Source organism: Protomyctophum bolini, assembly GCF_963924005.1.
Source record: "Protomyctophum bolini genome assembly, chromosome: 18".
Taxonomy (NCBI): domain Eukaryota; kingdom Metazoa; phylum Chordata; class Actinopteri; order Myctophiformes; family Myctophidae; genus Protomyctophum; species Protomyctophum bolini.
This window is the reverse complement of record NC_137879.1, coordinates 23,434,351-23,453,681: the sequence shown is the minus strand read 5'-3', so window position 1 is coordinate 23,453,681 and position 19,331 is coordinate 23,434,351. Positions and strand designations below refer to the sequence as shown.

The 19,331-nt window shown below is 41.0% G+C and overlaps 1 protein-coding gene across 1 annotated transcript; it reads right to left on the bottom strand.

The window, feature by feature from the left end:
* Positions 1-623: 623 nt before the first annotated feature.
* On the bottom strand, positions 624-18,930 carry LOC308333595 (uncharacterized protein; the record flags this gene model as incomplete). Its single annotated transcript, XM_080790054.1, has 26 exons — positions 624-728; positions 1,049-1,212; positions 3,452-3,698; positions 3,932-4,077; positions 4,188-4,456; positions 4,604-4,766; positions 4,881-5,163; positions 5,438-5,583; positions 5,696-5,964; positions 6,118-6,280; positions 6,407-6,863; positions 7,177-7,322; positions 7,443-7,711; positions 7,866-8,028; positions 8,118-8,424; positions 8,745-8,890; positions 9,000-9,268; positions 9,410-9,572; positions 9,688-10,072; positions 10,332-10,477; positions 10,601-10,869; positions 11,493-11,655; positions 11,840-11,860; positions 12,081-12,141; positions 16,282-16,426; positions 18,734-18,930. 26 exons carry the CDS (start codon positions 18,928-18,930, stop codon positions 624-626), a joined length of 5,262 nt encoding a protein of 1,753 aa, XP_080646180.1.
* Between the last annotated feature and the right edge of the window lie 401 nt (positions 18,931-19,331).

Genomic DNA, 19,331 nt, shown 5'->3' with positions numbered 1-19,331 from the left:
AATGAATATTTTATCTCACTCAGGTCTAAGGACATTTGCAGTGTAACCATGTTTATTATCGGGTTGATATAATTTGACTCAAAGCAAACACATCCTTTTCTGTTCAATATTATTCCAAGTACTTACTATGATAGAGTATGTTAATACTACGTTTTATGTCTTTATTGATAGGATGAAAGTAGACTGACAGGAAATGGGGAAAGAGATTGGTGGGAAGACACGCGACAAAGGCCGTCGGGATCGGAGGTCGTTGTATTTGATGTCCATGCCCTTCTACTGAGACTATTGAGACACTTAGATTGTGTCAAAGGTCATATCTGACCTAGACATCAGATCTGACACAGATTTTAACCTGATGGTCAAGATTCAATTTATCCCCTGAGCAAGCAGGCAGGCTAAATTAGCTCAATGCTAAAACTGTCAGAAGAGGGGTTAGAAGGGGAAAGTTACATAGTGCAACTTTAAATTTGCCAACATATAGTAAGGTCAAAGGGTTGCATTGGATTTGTATCGGTTCGTCATTTGTCAAAAGACCTCTGACCTTTAGATCTCCCAATGAATGAATTATATGATCTTCTCTATGAAATCGCATTTCCATTTATTTGTGTGGAGTCTGGACCTTGCTAATGCATGGTGGCTGCAGGGAGTACAGCGTTGACAGAGAACCCCTTCAGTGTAACAAAAAGAGTGACGTCATCTACATTCTCCAACCAGCTAAAGAGGAGACGCTGTGAAGAGAGGGGCTTTTATGGCTTGACCCCGTCTTATCGCTGCTTGCAGCTATTTGTTATTGTTTTTTTGTGTGATTATTTTGTACTATGACTGTATGGGTCAGCCTTGTACAGCTCCAATGTCAACATTAAGTTGTACGCGGATGACACAGCGATGATGGTCCTGATCAAAAACAATGATGATTGTTTTTGATGAGACAAAGTTGGAACATTCACACATTGTTTCCAGGAAAACAAACTGGCTCTCAACGTCAATAAAACCAAAGAGATGATTGTGGACTTTAGAGGACCGGAGAGAGAGCCTGTACTGTACCTACTGTATTCACATCAATGAACAGGTCTGTGACTTCAAGTTCCTCAGAATACATGACCTCAAGTGGGCAACACATCCCACACAAGTGGTGAAAAAGGCCCAACAACGGCTCTACTGCCTCCGGCGTCTGAAGAAGTTCAGAGTGAGACCCCGCATCCTCAGAGCATTCTACAGCAGAACCATCGAGAGCGCCCAAGAGAGTGGCACCACTGCCTCGTTTGGCAACTGTACCACCACTGAATGCAAAGCACTACAGAGAGTGGTGCAAACAGCGCAGCGAATCGTGGGGGGTGAGCTTGGCTGGGGATTTACCACCCCAGCCATGGTCTGTTCAAACCGCTGCTGCATGCACAACCAGGCAAACAATACAGGAGCATCAGGAGCAATACCACCAGAATCCTGAAGAGTTTCTATCTAGCAGCAATTAGACTGCTGAATAAGAGCCTGTTGCCACTGCACAGATTGAATTGAACTGTTTAATGCACAGACTGAACTGATCTGTGATTTAAAAGGACTCTCATTTACATTCATTTCTGGCTCTTTCATGACTCTTACTTCATTATGCACATTAGACACTTGTGTATGCACATTATTCTACTTGTATGCTCTAATCATCCGTATATCTTTTACCCACATTGATGGGCCTGCACAATTAAGATTTTCACCCATGTTACTATGCTGATGTGACAAAGTTTGATTCAGATTTTGTTGATGCTGTTTGTATGGGCATGCATTGAAGGGGGTTATGCTTTCAGTGTGCTTATAGTTCATTGGTCATTACATTGGTGTCAGAAGTGGGATGACGAGCAGACACTTTTCACCGGATGATGGTACTCTCCTACTGGCCAAAGTGCCAGCAAAGCAGAATTCAGGCAGTAATGACTCAAGTGGGAATCACACCCCAAGTTCCAAGTCTTGGTGTTGGGGAAATATTAAAAGTATTCCTCAACAGTTACTGGCCTCCCCAAACTCCGCCTCATTGACAAGGTGCTGTAAGTTCCCTGATATGTATGCACCATTGCCTACTGCTGGGTCCCACCAGTAGTGCACCAACTAGAGGAGGTGCCAAGTTACCTCAATGCCGTAAAAGACTGGTCAGCCCGCAGAACATCAGACAGCTACACAGCTCCCTGACCATGGCATCTTATAGGCTCTGTTCATAACTGCAGTCCCAGGTTTCCAGAAGGTGGCGTAACCATTTCCTGTACTAGTTCATTTCGTTGGAACTGAATTGGAAACAGATAATGTATGAAGGTGTAATTTTTGTTTCCGGTTCAAATAGGTTGCCAAACTATGGGAAACTGAACTGGAACAGGAAAAAGATATGCCACCTTCTGGAACCCAAGACCAGTTGCTGTTTGTGCATGACATATAAAGACAGGTATTCCTTGGAGAAAAATCAACTGAGAAGTTTGCCAGTGACCATTGGTGAACAGAAATATTGTCTAAAAGTCATTAAAAAGAATAATATAGAGAAATCATGTTTATGGCTGTTCTTATTGCATGGACAAATAACATTTAATTGTACTTGGAATGATATTGAACAGAAAAGAACCATGTGTTTGCTTTGTGTCATTACATATGCATAATGTAGGGTAGTTATTAGTTAACCATTATAAACATGCCCAATGGTTACACTGCAAATACACATACACCTGATCAAATATTAATTCACTTACCACAAAACCACTCAGCCCCGTGGGGGGGGTATGTGGTATAAAAATAAAGTATTCACAGGGATCGAGATACAGACACTGAACGTTTCTTTTTCCTTTTCTTCGACTTCACAAAACCACCAAAATACAAGTTGGATTACCTCTAATTGTTATTTCTTCTAATGTCTTCAAATATGCAAATTGTGTCATTAAATATGCACAATACAAAAATGTTAATTGTTATAGGGTTTCCATATCTATAATTGTTGATTATTCTTTACATAGTGTATACATCAGTCACAGGTTGTTTAGTCAAGTGTCATTGTACATGTTAGAATTAATTCTATCATTAACATTATGGTGAAATAGTTTCATTGCGATCAATTTTATTGGAACCAACTTGAAAGTTATGTGAATTATTCACACAGAAAGCTAGAAAAGCTACACATTGGAAAACAGGTAAGTTGAAAGTAGTGTTGAGGGGAATATACTGAAAACTGCAGACAGAAAATTTGATTCCAGGTGTCATCTGAATTTGAATTGTCAAACAATTAGGCTAAATAAAAATCCTTATAATGATATAAAACATGGAATTATTCATGCATTTTATTTCATCCTTTCTCAATTACTGTAACATCTTATATTCAGCACTTTAACTGGAACTCTACTTGGGGATGTTGTTTGGTCAAATGGCTAGAGTAATTAAACAATTTTCATAATAACATTATGAACACAATAATTGAATTACTGACCATCTGCACTTAAGGCTCGTAGGCCAGGGCAGGTGATGCTGTTGTCAGCATCCATCCCATTGGAGGTGAACCGGACGAAGCCTGGCTTGTCAGTTTCGATGAGGGAGCTGACCCACGACTGGTAACGGGACACTCTGGAGTAAACCCCAGGCAGCTCGGGACGAGCACAGCCAAAACCAAAACTAACAATTCCAGACTGAACCCAGACGGAGCCCTGTTTGTTGACCATTGGACCTCCTGAGTCACCCTGAGAAAAAAAAGCAATTATAAAGTACATGTCACCATTCTCATAATATTTAAACTCATTTGGGCCAAAGGCTGTTCTAAAAATGCTATTTTCTCACACACACACACACACACACACACACACACACACACACACACACACACACACACACACACACACACACACACACACACACACACACACACTCTTTTGGTTACATTTTATCAATGACCAAAACAAGTAAAATATCAAACCTGGCATGAGTCCTTGCCTCCAGCCAACACACCAGCACAGATCATGTTGTTTGATATTGTACCCACTCCATTAAGACAGTTACACTGTCTATTCCCCACAACTGGGACCTCTACTTCTTGTAATGTTTGGGGGAATGGCAAAGATACTGAGGAACAGAGAAAGAAAGACAATAGTCAAACTTAGGAACACAATGGTTTTCCAATTAATCAAGTGATGTGTGCCTAAAATTTTCCTTATAATACAAGCAAAACTCACCTCCCTCCTCGATTGCACCCCAGCCAGTGACCCAGCTGTCAGTTCCACTGTTGAACACACTGTCACTGTCTGCCAGACAGACAGGTCTGATGTAGTCAGTGAAACTGACTGATGAGGACAGTCTTATCATAGCAATATCATTGTCACTGGTGGCACTGTCATAGTCTGGATGTATAATGATTTCTGCTACTGTCCTGGACACTTCATTTGGATTACTGCCCTCTAGGTTCTGTCGCCCAAGTGAAATTTGCCAACCTGCGGTGCTTGTGCTGAAGAAAGACATGTGAGAAATATGTATAAATTGTATGTATAAATATATAATCGTGAAAGAAAGAAATGTTAGCAAGAATATAAAAGAAACCAGTGCTTGTAAAGTTATTGGTATAGTGACACCTTTAAATATTCTCAGTACAAACCTTGAAAAGCAGTGAGCTGCAGACATCACCCACTCCCTGTTGACGAGGGAAGCACCACAAACATGGAAACCAAACCTCTGAAGACTGGCCTGCCACGGCCAACTTCCTACTGGAGCATCCTCACCTCCAACTATCCTGTTGTTGAATGGAGTTATTCCACACACTAGACAAAGAATCAATATTGATGGAAGTCAAGACATGTACCGTAAAGCTTAAAAAGAAAAAAACTAATACTACAGTACTTCTGAATACAATATTATTAATCCATATACTGTACCTTCTGCACTTGGTACATCTAGAGGGGTAACAGGAGCTGGGGTAACAGGAGCTGGGAGGCCAGGGCAGGTGTAGCTGTTGTCAGCATCTATCCCACTGGAGGTAAACTGGACGAAGCCTGGCTTGTCAGTTTCGATGAGGGAGCTGATCCACGACTCATAACGGGACACTCTGGAGTAAACCCCAGGCAGCTCGGGACGAGCACAACCAAAACCAAAACTAACAATTCCAGATTGGACCCAGACAGAGCCCTGTTTGTTGACCATTGGTCCTCCTGAGTCACCCTGAGAAGCAAAAGTATGTATATATCAAAATGTCTATCAATTCTCGTCAACTTTGTTCAAGTTTATCCAACCCCAATCTCAAACAGGGCACTTATTGGCTGCTGTTGGTGCCAGGAGATAAGTATAACAAATTGTTATGTCACCTGGCAACAGCCAGTAGTTGATTGCAAGTGCAATACCCTGCTTTTAACCACTGGGTGTCAGGCTTCACAAAGATATGGGTTTGGCATTTAGTTACATTTGAACAATTTCCCAAACAATTAAAATATCACACCTGACATGAGTCCTTTCCTCCAGCCAACACACCAGCACAGATCATGTTGTTTGTGATTGTACCCACTCCATTAAGACAGTTACACTGTCTATTCCCCACAACTGGGACCTCTACTTCTTGTAATGTTTCAGGGAACGGCAAAGGTACTGAGGAACAGAGGAAGTAAGACATTGGTCAAACATAACACGAATGTTTTTTTCCCCCAATAAGTGATATTTTTTCTAAAACAATCTTTCCAATAATACAAACAAAACTCACCTCCCTCCTCGATTGCACCCCAGCCAGTGACCCAGCTATCAGTACCACTGTTGAACACACTGTCACTGGCTGCCAGACAGACAGGTCTGATGTAGTCAGTGAAACTGACTGGTGAGGAGAGCCTGACCATAGCAATATCATTGTCACTGGTGGAACTGTCATAGTCTGGATGTATAATGATTTCTGCTATGGTCATGGACACTTCATTTGGATTACTGCCATCAAGGTTCTGTCGCCCCAGTGAAATCTGCCAACCAGAGGTGCTTGTGCTGGAATCGTACGGGTGACAAACATGTATAAATCTTGTGTATAAGTACTGGTATGTTATTGTGAGAGAAATAAATATTAGCAATAATATAAAATAAACCAGTGCATGTAATTATATTGAAATGGTGACACCTTTTCATAATGTCAGTGCAAACCTGGAAAAGCAGTGAGCAGCAGACATCACCCACTCCCTGTTGACGAGGGAACCACCACAAACATGGAAGCCGAAGATCTGAAGACTGGCCTGCCACGGCCAACTTCCTACTGGAGCATCCTCACCTCCAACTATCCTGTTGTTGAATGGAGTGATTCCACACACTAGACAAAGAATCAATATCAGATAAAAGACAGACTATTGTGGGGTACTGTAAAGATTTACAAAAATAAGATAGGCCTATAATTTCTGTAGCCTACTACTGAAGAGAATTGTATTAGTTCATATACCTTCTGCACTTGGTACAACTACAGGTGTTGGTTCTGTGGTTGTCATGGCTGGCACTGGGGTTGGTTCTGTAGTAGTGGTTGTCATGGCTGGCACTGGGGTTGGTTCTGTAGTAGTGGTTGTCATGGCTGGCACTGGGGTTGGTTCTGTAGTAGTGGTTGTCATGGCTGGCACTGGGGTTGGTTCTGTGGTAGTGGTTGTCATGGCTGGCACTGGGGTAGCAGGAGCTGGGAGGCCAGGGCAGGTGAAGCTGTTGTCAGCATCTATCCCACTGGAGGTAAACTGGACGAAGCCTGGCTTGTCAGTTTCGATGAGGGAGTTGATCCATGACTCATAACGGGACACTCTGGAGTAAACCCCAGGCAGATTGGCACGAGCACAGCCAAAACCAAAACTAACAATTCCAGACTGGACCCAGACAGAGCCCTGTTCGTTGACCATTGGTCCTCCTGAGTCGCCCTGAGATGAAAAAGTATTTATGTCAAACTTCAATCAATTCTCATCAAATTTGTTCAAGTGAAACCAAACCACTTGTCTTGAAGTCTGACACTTATTATGAAAATCAGGGCACTGACCTGGCCATCTCATATTGGCTGGTGTTGGTGCCAGGAGATAAGTACCGGTATTACAAATTGTTATGTCACCTGGCACCAGCCAGTAGCTGATTGCAAGTTCAATACCCTGCTTTTAACCACTGGGTGTCAGGCTTCAAAGATAATTGGCATTTGGTTATATTATTTGAACAATTACCAAAACAATTAAAATATCACACCTGACATGAGTCCTTGCCTCCAGCCAACACACCAGCACAGATCATGTTGTTTGTGATTATACCCACTCCATTAAGACAGTTACACTGTCTATTCCCCAGAACTGGAACCTCTACTTCTTGTAATGTTTTGGGGGACGGCAAAGGTACTGAGGGATAGAGAAAGAAAGACAATTGTCAAACTTAGCAACGGAAGGTTTTTCGCAGTTAATCAAGTGATGTTTCTAAAACAATCTTTCCCGAATCTTAATGATACAAGCAAGACTCACCTCCCTCCTCGATAGTACCCCAGCCAGTGACCCAGCTATCAGTACCACTATTAAACACACTGTCACTGGCTGCCAGACACACAGGTCTGATGTAGTCAGTGAAACTGACTGGTGAGGACAGTCTGAGTACAGCAATATCATGTTCATTGCTGTCACTGTCATAGTCTGGATGTAAAATAATTTGGGCAACAGCTATGGACACTTCATTTGGGTTGTCGCCCTCCAGATTCTGTCGCCCCAGTGAAATCTGCCAACCAGATGTGCTTGTGCTGGAGAAAAGAGTGCAAGAAAATGAATCTTATTATCCTCCACTCATTGTGAGAGAAAGACATTTTTTTAATAATATAAAAGAAGATAGAAAGCAGCCAGTGCATGTAATTATACTTAAATGGTGACACCTTTTGATATTGTCAGTATACAAACCTGGAAAAGCAGTGAGCTGCAGACATCACCCACTCCCTGTTGATGAGGGAACCACCACAGATATGTTGTCCAAACCTCTGAAGACTGGCCTGCCACGGCCAACTTCCTACTGGAGCATCCTCACCTCCAACTATCCTGTTGTTGAATGGAGTGATTCCACACACTAGACAAGAATCAATAGATTGAATTCAGTCAGACTACTTTATACTACAGTATAAAGATTTATATATATATACACTCCATATACTTTACCTTCTGCACTTGGTAAAACTACAGGTGTTGGTTCTGTGGTAGTGGTATTCATGCCTGGCACTGGGGTAACAGGAGCTGGGAGGCCAGGGCAGGTGAAGCTGTTGTCAGCATCTATCCCACTGGAGTTAAACTGGACGAAGCCTGGCTTGTCAGTTTCGACAAGGGAGTTGATCCATGACTCATAACTGGACACTCTGGAGTAAACCCCAGGCAGATTGGCACGAGCACAGCCAAAACCAAAACTAACAATTCCAGACTGGACCCAGATGGAGCCCTGCTTGTTGACCATTGGTCCTCCTGAGTCGCCCTGAGAAGCAAAAGTATAGTTTATGTAAAACGTTCTATACATTTGTCACATTTGTTCAAGTGTACCCAAACACAATCTGCTTGAAATCAGACCCTTATTGTGAGAATCAGGGCACTGACCTGGACATCTCATATTGGCTGTTGTTGGTGCCAGGAGATGTAAGTACAGTATAAATAATTGTTATGTCACCTGGCACCAGCTACTAGCTGATTTCAAGTTTAATACCTTGATTTAAAACACTGAATGTCAGGCTTCACAAACATTCAGGTTTGGGGTTTGGTTACAAGTTAACAATTATCCAAACTAATAAAATATCACACCTGACATGAGTCCTTGCCTCCATCCAACACACCAGCACAGATCATGTTGTTTGTGATTATACCCACTCCATTAAGACAGTTACACTGTCTATTCCCCACAACTGGGACCTCTACTTCTTGTAATGTTTCAGGGAACGGCAAAGATACTGAGGAACAGAGAAAGACATTGGTCAAACATAACACAAATGTTCTTTTCCCCAATAAGTGATATTTTTCTAAAACAACAATCTTTCCAATAATACAAACAAAACTCACCTCCCTCCTCGATTGCACCCCAGCCAGTGACCCAGCTATCAGTACCACTGTTGAACACACTGTCACTGGCTGCCAGACAGACAGGTCTGATGTAGTCAGAGAAACTGACTGGTGAGGAGAGCCTGACCATAGCAATATCATTGTCACTGGTGGAACTGTCATAGTCTGGATGTATTATGATTTCTGCTACTATCCTGGACATTTCATTTAGATTACTGCCATCAAGGTTCTGTCGCCCCAATGAAATCTGCCAACCAGACGTGCTTGTGCTGGGAGAAAAACAAATGAGAAATATGTTTAAATGGTATGTATAATTATGTTATTGTGAGAGATAGAAATATTAGCAATAATATAAAAGAAATCAGTGCTTGTAAAGCTATTGAAATGGTGCCAGCTTTTGATGTTCTAACCTGAAAAAGCAGTGAGCTGCAGACATCACCCACTCCCTGTTGATGAGGGAACCACCACAGATATGTTGTCCAAACCTCTGAAGACTGGCCTGCCACGGCCAACTTCCTACTGGAGCATCCTCACCTCCAACTATCCTGTTGTTGAATGGAGTGATTCCACACACTAGACAAGAATCAATGTTGATGGAAGTCAGACCATTACAGAGTACAATAAAGAGTGAAAAAGAGAACATTTACTGTTGGTACATCTGACAAGACTTGTATTAGTCCACACCTACCTTCTGCGCTTGGTAAAACTACAGGTGTTGGTTCTGTGGTAGTGGTTGTCATGGCTGGCACTGGGGTTGGTTCTGTAGTAGTGGTTGTGATGGCTGGCACTGGGGTTGGTTCTGTAGTAGTGGTTGTGATGGCTGGGACTGGGGTAACAGGAGCTGGGAGGCCAGGGCAGGTGAAGCTGTTGTCAGCATCTATCCCACTGGAGGTAAACTGAACGAAGCCTGGCTTGTCAGTTTGGATAAAGGAGTTGATCCATGACTCATAACGGGACACGCTGGAGTAAACCCCAGGCAGATTGGGACGAGCACAGCCAAAACCAAAACTAACAATTCCAGACTGGACCCAGATGGAGCCCTGTTTGCTGACCATTGGTCCTCCTGAGTCACCCTGAGAAGCAAAAGTATGTGTCAAACTTTCTATCAATTCTCATGAACTATGTTAAAATATAACCAAACCCAATCTGCTTGAAGTCTGACATTTTTATTGTGTGTGTTGGTGCCAGCTAGGAGATGTAAGTACAACAGATAGTGAAGTCAGCATGCAGCAGTAGCTGATTGCAAGTTAAACACCCTGCTTTTAACCATTGAATGTCAGGCTTCACACAGATATGGATTTTGAAATGACCAAAAGTAGTAAAATATCACACCTGGCATGAGTCTTTGCCACCAGCCAACACACCAGCACAGATCATGTTGTTTGTTATTGTACCGACTCCATTAAGACAGTTACACTGTCTATTCCCAACAACTGGGACCTCTACTTCTTGTAATGCTTTGGGGAACGGTAAAGGTGCTGAGGGACAGAGAAACAAAGACATTGTTTAAACCTAGCAACACACTGTATTTCCCTTTAATCAAGAGATATGTTTCCAAAATCATCTTTCTCTTTCTATTTTCAAATACAAGCTAAACTTACCTCCCTCCTGGATTCTACCCCAGCCAGTTACCCAGCTATCAGTACCACTGTTGAATACACTGTCACTGGCTGCCAGACAGACAGGACTGATGTAGTCAGTGAAACTGACTGGTGAGGAGAGTCTTAGTAAAGCAATATCATTGTCACTGGTGGCACTGTCATAGTCTGGATGTAAAATGATTTCTGCTATTCTTCTGGACACTTCATTTGGATTTCTGCCTCTTAGGTTCTGTCGCCCCAGTGAAATCCGCCAACGTCTGGTCCTAGGGCTGGAGAAATAATGGTAAGAAACATTTATAAAACGTATGGAATGTGAGAGAAAGAAATATTAGCATTATTTTAACAGAAACCAATGAGCAGTAAGCACAATTTCTGTAGAACTTTAATATTACAGCCCATGTCACACCAAGTTCTCCCAGAAAGAATTTGATGCACTTTCTTTTGACATTGTCAGAAATAAATGTGCAAAATCTCTCTCGACAGGCAGGCAGGTAGACAGACAGACAGGCATAAAAGGGCCAAAGACAGACAGACGGGTACCATAATGTGGGCATATACAGAAGACATCAGGGATCTCCATTAATGGGATTAAAAGGGACACAGGCAGACTACCCGAATGCAAACGAAAATAAAAGCCTGGGTACCTAGGCTACAGGCAGACAAACAGACAGATACGGAGATCGCCATAATATGAGCATAAAAGGGACACAGACAGACAGACAGACAGACAGACAGACAGAGACAACAGGCAACGAGTAAGGCATAACAGTTTCAAATATTGAAATATTATATTCCCTGTCTTACAGCTCTCTTAAGTTGTTTGCGGTGGTGGTCACAAGAAAAGTTATATTTGTTGATAAAGATGATTTGGTCAATTAAATTACTCATTTACCTTGAGAAGCAGTGAGCAGCAGTCAGAACCCATTCCTTGTTGATGAGGGAACCGCCACAAACATGGCGGCGAAACCTCTGAATACTGGCCTGCCATGGCCAACTGCCTACTGGAGCATCCTCGCCTCCAACTATCCTGCTGTTGAGTGGTGGAGCACCACACACTGGAAAAGAGATAATTAAATCCTGATATGACATACAATTAATACTATATAATTTTCTTTCTTACTTGAATAATCAAGTTTATTATGGAAAATGTGCATTGGAAACATTCATTAACATTACTGCTGCTGCTACAAATAAAGTAGAAAAACTTTTGAAAATTGAAATGAATAATTTGCTACTTACCATTAAGTTGAGAATATGCATCTATGAAAGACATAACATAATTGATCAGCTATGTTAAGCACATGAATGATTTGTGTAACAACATAAATTCTCCTCCAGAACAACTAGTGACACATTGCTGGTTAAAATACAAATCATATATTTGAAACGCATTACAATACACACAACCTGTGATTTGAATAGACAACTTGAAACAATGACATTTAAACCAGACATACATCGTGTTTTTTAATTCACCTACTCTCATTCTGGCTACCACACTTTAAGAAAAATGTGCCGGTCAGTCCAGTGAGCCAACTCACCTTCAACAAAGAAGTTCAGCACAGTCAATACACAGGCCCATGTCCACAAAGCCATTGTGAAAGTACAGAGTTAATGTTTGCAACACTCTTTAAATACCATCTTATGCCCCTCCCATAAGGTATTCCTCAATATTAACCTAAGCATTCAGCAATTCCCTTATTCCTATTGGACATAGCATCAGGAAACAAAGATAGGAGATTACCTGGAATGTTTTGTGATTTTTGGCTAGATAGCCAAAAATCACAAAACATTACCAGGAAACCACATTCCTATACATACTAATACGATGAATGAAATGTATGCTTAGAATAGTGACTGCTATGGTTAACAAACTTAGGCCAAAATAAAGATTCACATTTTGGTAAATTATATGAATATTGACAGCCTGACAGGTGATCTTTTTGTGCATTCATTTAAAGCAGAATGTGCAGGGATGTGTTTCAGAGAGAGCAACAGAGCAGGGACCCCCACTACATGTTGTGTGCTACATAAATAGTTTTCCTTCTTATTTTTAAAGCCTGCCAAGCAACTTTCAAAGTTAGCTCAGTATATGTAGGTGATTTTCTCATGTAGGTGATCCCCCCCCCCCCCCCCAGTATGGGATTCGTATACATGTATGGCTATTGTACAGTATGTAACAAAAGAAGTATGCAGTGTCATTATCTGCTGAACAATTATACTTTCAAGTTTCAACACTCCAGAATGCCAGATGTGATTGAGTTCCGTCGGTGCCTCAGGGACAAAGTAACCTATATTGTTATGTCATCAGTTGTATATTTGTGTGTTTAAGAGACGCGAGAAAGATTTGAGGATAATCTAACGTAGAAACATTTGTTTGTTTTGTAGTATGTTCTGTTTCTTATTCTTAATTGTATTTGAACTAATAGGGGGAAAAATTTGGACAAATAACGTTGGAACTGCAACAAATTGTGCACAAGCAAAACAAAACAAAGAAACACAAAACCTCAACAACTGTAAAAACAATTATAAAATGGAAAGAGTTAATAAGAAGTCTCTTTGTGGCAGGTCCGTTGGTGGAGGAAGGAATCATGGACACCTCAACACGGTCTTCACTTGCTCAATAAATATTGAGCAAGTGGAAAAATCTTCCTGATGCTCTAAAATGGTGTGAAAAGAGACAAGATGAAGGGAAAACAATGAAAGACCGACAGACATAATATGGTTCATTGAACCTTTCCAAAAGAACAGCCCCAATGGAAGGAATTCAACTAGTCTAACAAGTCTGTAGGCAACAATTAGTGACGGAGGACAAAGTGCATGAATGAAAAAAGTATTGTCTCGGCTGTCATGCACTATACTGTTATATAACAAAATATGCATTTTGACTAAAAGCTTCACACAGTTACATGACATCTGAAAGTGGTAGAGGTTGTCCACCTTTGTCTTGTTTAGACAGTAGGCTTAGTCAGGTGTGGGAATCGACTGTTATATAACAAAATATACATTTTGACTAAAAGCTTCATCTTTTAAACACAGTTACATGACATCTGAAAGTGGTAGAGGTTGTCCACCTTTGTCTTGTTTAGACAGTAGGCTTAGTCAGGTGTGGGAATCCTCATGCAGGGAATAATTTGTCCTTGTTGATAATTGCCTTTTGTTCACAACTTATACGTTGTGAACTTAAGCACTACATTTATTACCATTATAACTATAGAGCCCACTTGCCCTGCTGAACATGAAATCACTGGATCACTCCACATCCCTACAGCATCATCATGGCTTATAGTCTCTAGTATATATACTATACTATATACACAGTCAAATGTTATATTGTATTTTCGGTCAATATTTTGCACGCGCACGCGCACACACACACACACACACACACACACACACACACACACACACACACACACACACACACACACACACACACACACACACACACACACACACACACACACACACACACACACACACACACACACACACACACACACACACACACACACACACACACACACACACACACACACACACACACACACACACACACACACACACACACACACACACACACACACACACACACACACACACACACACACACACACACACACACAATGCAAATGGCAGGAATGGTTGGGCGAATTGCAGGTCTTCTATCTGAAGAGACGTTGAGGCTAATACCCCGTAGTCTGATTTATAGTCACGTAAACTATTGCTGTGCAGTATGGGGCAACGCAGCTCAGACCACACTAAACAAGGCAGCTAGAATGGTCTTAAGATGTGGGTATGAAATAGACACGGGTGAACTGCATAACAGAATGGGATGGCCCACAGCACTTGAATGCATAAAGAATAAATTAACATTAGTTCGCGAGAAACATCAGGTCAACACAAGATCAAGACACAAGATATTTATGTTCTATCAAAAATAAAAACTAGTATGGGAAGCCGATCTTTTATTTTTAGGGCAGTTAAATTATGGAACTCATCATTATAGCTGGGATTGCTTTTATTGATTCACTATTGTGTTGTGATTTCTGTTTAGCTTTGTTTTTTTTGTTCTAGTTTCTGTGTTGGTTTGTGCGTGAGTGTGTGCGGTTGTATGAGTTGAGGATTAGAGGTATAGGCATTTTCGTTACGCTGTAATATTTGACTCTCTGTTGTCGTTTAGCATCAGTGCAATTTAAAATGTATTTTTGAAATGCAATGTACTATTTTGTAATGTGATATAATGTATTCTGTAATGTTTTAATTTATTTCTGGACTCTTGGAATATTAGCTGAAAGGCTAAAAGAGATCCAAATAAAAATCTAATCAAAAAATGCATCTGACTTAGGCAATCATTATGTCTTAGTGATAAAACTTCAATACAATTATTATTATTAAGACAGTTTCTATTTTATTCATAGGAGCATAATAGGCACCCACCCCCCACGAAATGACCTATAAACTACTTAATATTCACCAAAGTCAGAGCAGAAGACCCACCATGGTACTTCAATTAATACAGTTGCAAATTGCAACCACTATATTAATGGCAAGTATTTCATACAACTTAAGTTAAAAAATTGTGAACTATCCCTTTAAAGTGCAAATGTGTTTGCTTAGGGACCCAACCCACCCAAGTTAAGTATTTGTGTTTCCTACAATACTTCCTTGAATGTCCGTATGGACCAGTGGACTTGAAAAATGAGCTACTGTACAGTATGTCATTGTGTTAACAATAGTACACTCTCATTGCTATCTTCTTCAAAAGGGCTTTAATGGTAAAAATTACATCATTGTCATTGAAGGAAGTGACCAGGTATATTTCAGAACTATGAATGAACAACAGTGTCACCATGAAAGTGTTCAAAGTGGTGATGGACTTGTCACTTAGTCATTAGGACAATAATGGTCCATTGTCATATATGAGGAAAAGGATGTGGAAATGGAAACTGTGACAAATAGAGAGATAGATGGACAGAGACAAAGGGTCAGTTAAGTAAATATTGAAGTGGGTTTGGTCCTAATCTGACAACATCTTTGGTGTGTATATACTGTCTCAAAGTGTGGCCACCAGCAACACTAGTCAACGAACTATGACAAAAACCACTGGTCTTCTAAGGTCATCGCATCGGCTACTGTATAAACTCTAACGTATATGCTGTCATCCAAACAGTGTTGGGGACAATCAAACACAAAAGAAGGCCGGCCTCTGAAGGTGGTCTGTACAGGGGACAGGTGGTGGTTATGTGTTCTGCAGCCTGCTCAGGCTCGCCACAGTGTCAATATGAATTATTCTTGGGAAATAATATTTTCAGAACAGAATAATACGAATTATGTAGAATGTTGATACTGTTATTCTTCAGAGAATATTATATCTATTAAATCACTGTTGATACAGATGGAATAATTGTTTGTTCAAAGATGTGACATTATTCCTTTGAAAGTCAATGTGATTGTCAAAACATAATATAAACCTGTATGTGATGATCTGTTTTTTGCTACCATGGATGTAAAACATCCATGAGACTTTTAATTATACTTTTAAGTATTTGTTGTATGGTCTACATGTTGATTCTTCATTACTCAACTATTGAAAGTAATGAGGAGTGGAATAGAGATAAAGAGGAGAGTGTAGGCAGGGTGGAACTTGTGACAGAAGGGTTGGAAACAGTGGCACTGACAGGATCAGAAATGACTATAGGATCAGCCCTAATAAGGTTAGATGGTTTGGGGATAAAGCCCGAGAGGCGAGGTTGAGATGGATTGGACATGTGAAACAGGAAACAGAACCAGTCCAGGTGTAAACAGATGTCAGTTGTGGTGACACTGATGGGAATCAGCCAAAAGAAGAGGAGATTCATATGTTGATTCACTACCTTATCACCTAAACCTGGAGTATGACTACGTGCGTCGTCGCTGTCAAAAACAGTAGCCGTGATCAACGCACAGAATGCAGATACTGAGTTCTTGGTATAGGTCAGTAGATGGCTACTGAGAGCATTCAATGCTCTGATTAAATGCATTGATAGCATTCAAAGTGCTGTTTCTGCCTCTCCCGAGACAAGTGGGGATTATTGTCTCAAGACTCATTTGTCTGCATTATGAAGAGTGTGTACCACTTTGTTCACTATTCCCTGAAGCAGTGTTGATTTTGTCGACTAAAACTGACAAAAAATGTTTGTCGACTACCTTTTTTCACTGACCAAAATAAAAACCAAGCTATGATGACTGAAACTATGACTAAATATACTGACAATTTCAGCAACAAATAAAAACTAGACTAAAATGCTAGGGAGGTACTAGACTAGTGGAGAAGAAATCCAGATCAAGTCATAGATTTTTGGTTTTGCTCAGGTGCTGTGCATTGCAAATAGCAGATCTAGAGCTTGTAGATCGCCATTTTCAGCATGCAACGAACTACAGTACATGTAAAATCAGCCAAAATACATTTTAGTTTACTAAATCAACTGTAAATTTAATCGACTAAAACCATGTACATATTAGATAAAAACCATTAATAATAATCTTTATTGTCCCAAAGAATATTCATAGACTTATGTTCACATAAAACATAAAAAACATATAACCAAGACAATACAAAACATGAGGTCCCCACATGTATACAGAACATCCTATCGGCGGGGCAGATTAATGCTGCGATGGCTGAGGGGACAAAACTCCTACTACAGCAAAGGTTTTTCCATTTTTTGCATTTTTGTCCCGATGGCATGAGGTTGAAAAGGCGATACAAATGATCAGTGTCATTTGATATCGTAAGTGCTAACCGTGTGATGGCCTTATAATATTGTTCATATATTATCAGAAAGGGTGGGTGTGAGAAATCCGATGATCTTGGAAGCAATACACCTACTGTAAGTCTATTGTCCAGACTCCAGAGTGAGTCCCAAGATATGTGAAACTGTCAACCTGTTCTACTGTTAATAAGGAGTGGGAGGGTTGTTTCAATGACCACTTATTTTCTTTTGTCCACATTCAACTATATGTAATTGTCAGTCACTGTGTCAGTGCACCACTGTGTAAAAGGAGAAATGGTTTTCCGATAGTCCGTAATCGGGTTATTGTGATGGAGCTGTCCGAGAATGGCAGAGTATTTAAAGTATGTGATGTTGGTGGGTGAAGGGCTACAGTAATTTGTGTATAGTGGGGAAGCCAGGGGCATGAGAATGATGTACCTACTTTAACTGTTTGTGGTCTATTACTCAAAATGTTGTGAGTCCAGTGGATGAGGAGTGGAGGGATGTTGAGGTGATGCCATTTATTGATGATGTGATGCCATTCAATAGTGTTGAAAGCAGAACTAAGAACAAATCAATGAAAAGAATAGTAGCAAAAATGTATCGACTAATAGCAATTTAGTCACTGTCTAGTCTATAGCAATGATTACGTAACAGGTCCCAATGAGGTGAAAGCATATAGGCTACAGATTTATTTAATTGTATACTCTCTGTACTCTGTAAAATCAGGAAATAATAATTGCTTCACTCTGTCTTCTACCCGGAGCCAACCTATCAAAATGGGTTGCAAAAAGATGGGTCATGGCCTCATGGGCCCAGGCCGAAAAGTAGTCAAACAGTAGTCAAAAGAAACATTTACATTTGCCATTTTTAAAGTTTTGACAGTTGCCACACGACTCCTGGTGTATACAGTATGATGCAGTGATAAACTGTCAGCTCACCTGTGCCGTCTTCTTCCTTTTTTCTCTCCCGCATTCTTGCCACCAACTTGGCACCAAGCCACTCTTAGTTATGACCGCACACTCCGTCTGTTGTCATTCCCACAAGTTTATCCCATCCCAGCTCCATGTCATTTCCATGCATCGAACGTAATCCCAAAAACTCTGTCACACACAGGCTTGAGTGACTCAAATTGAGTCCACTGTGCACGGATGAAAATTGACAGCTGAGCAATGTCCGATGTATCGGTGCTCTCATCCACAGCAAGGGAATATGCGATGAAATATTTTCCATTTCCAACAACAAGCTGTTGTTTAAGATTAGTGGAAAGCTTGTTTACATGGTCAGCAACTGTGTTTCTGCTCAGACTCACATTTGAAAATAGCTGCTTTTTTCTGGGCACACGTCACAAACTTTGAGCATGCCGTTATTTACAAACTCTCCCTCGATAAATGGCCGGGCTGACTTTGCGACCTCTTCTGCCACAATAAAACTGGCCTTGACAGCAGCCTCGCTTTGTGATTTGGCTTTTGTGAACATAGCCTGCTGGGACTTCAGATTTCTCTTGTACCTTCTGTAGCTTTTGTTCTGTGTCCATATTCTTGTATTTGTCTGGGTGTTTCGGTGATAATTCATAGTGCCTTTTTAAGTTATATTCTTTCATTACTGCCACGCTGTCTCCACACACAAGACATACAGGTTTCCCGTTTACTTCGGTGAACATGTATTGTGCCTCCCACCTGTCTTGAAACCTTCAGCGTCTACCTTTCGTTTTGCCATTTTGGGAGAGAGAGAGGGAGATGAAATTATCCACACTTCTACTGTGTGACTGCACGTGCTGAGTTAAGTATGCTGACTTTGAAGTGAAGAGAAGACGCGGGGTCGCGCTCGCTCACGGGCACTCGGTACGCACCAATGCACTCGCAGTGCATTTTGGGACTTGTAGTATTATGGTCCTGCGGGCACATAATGCGAGTATGCTGCGGCCGGGGCCGCTTTTAATAGTAATTAAATAATATCCCGCGGGCCAGTGAGAA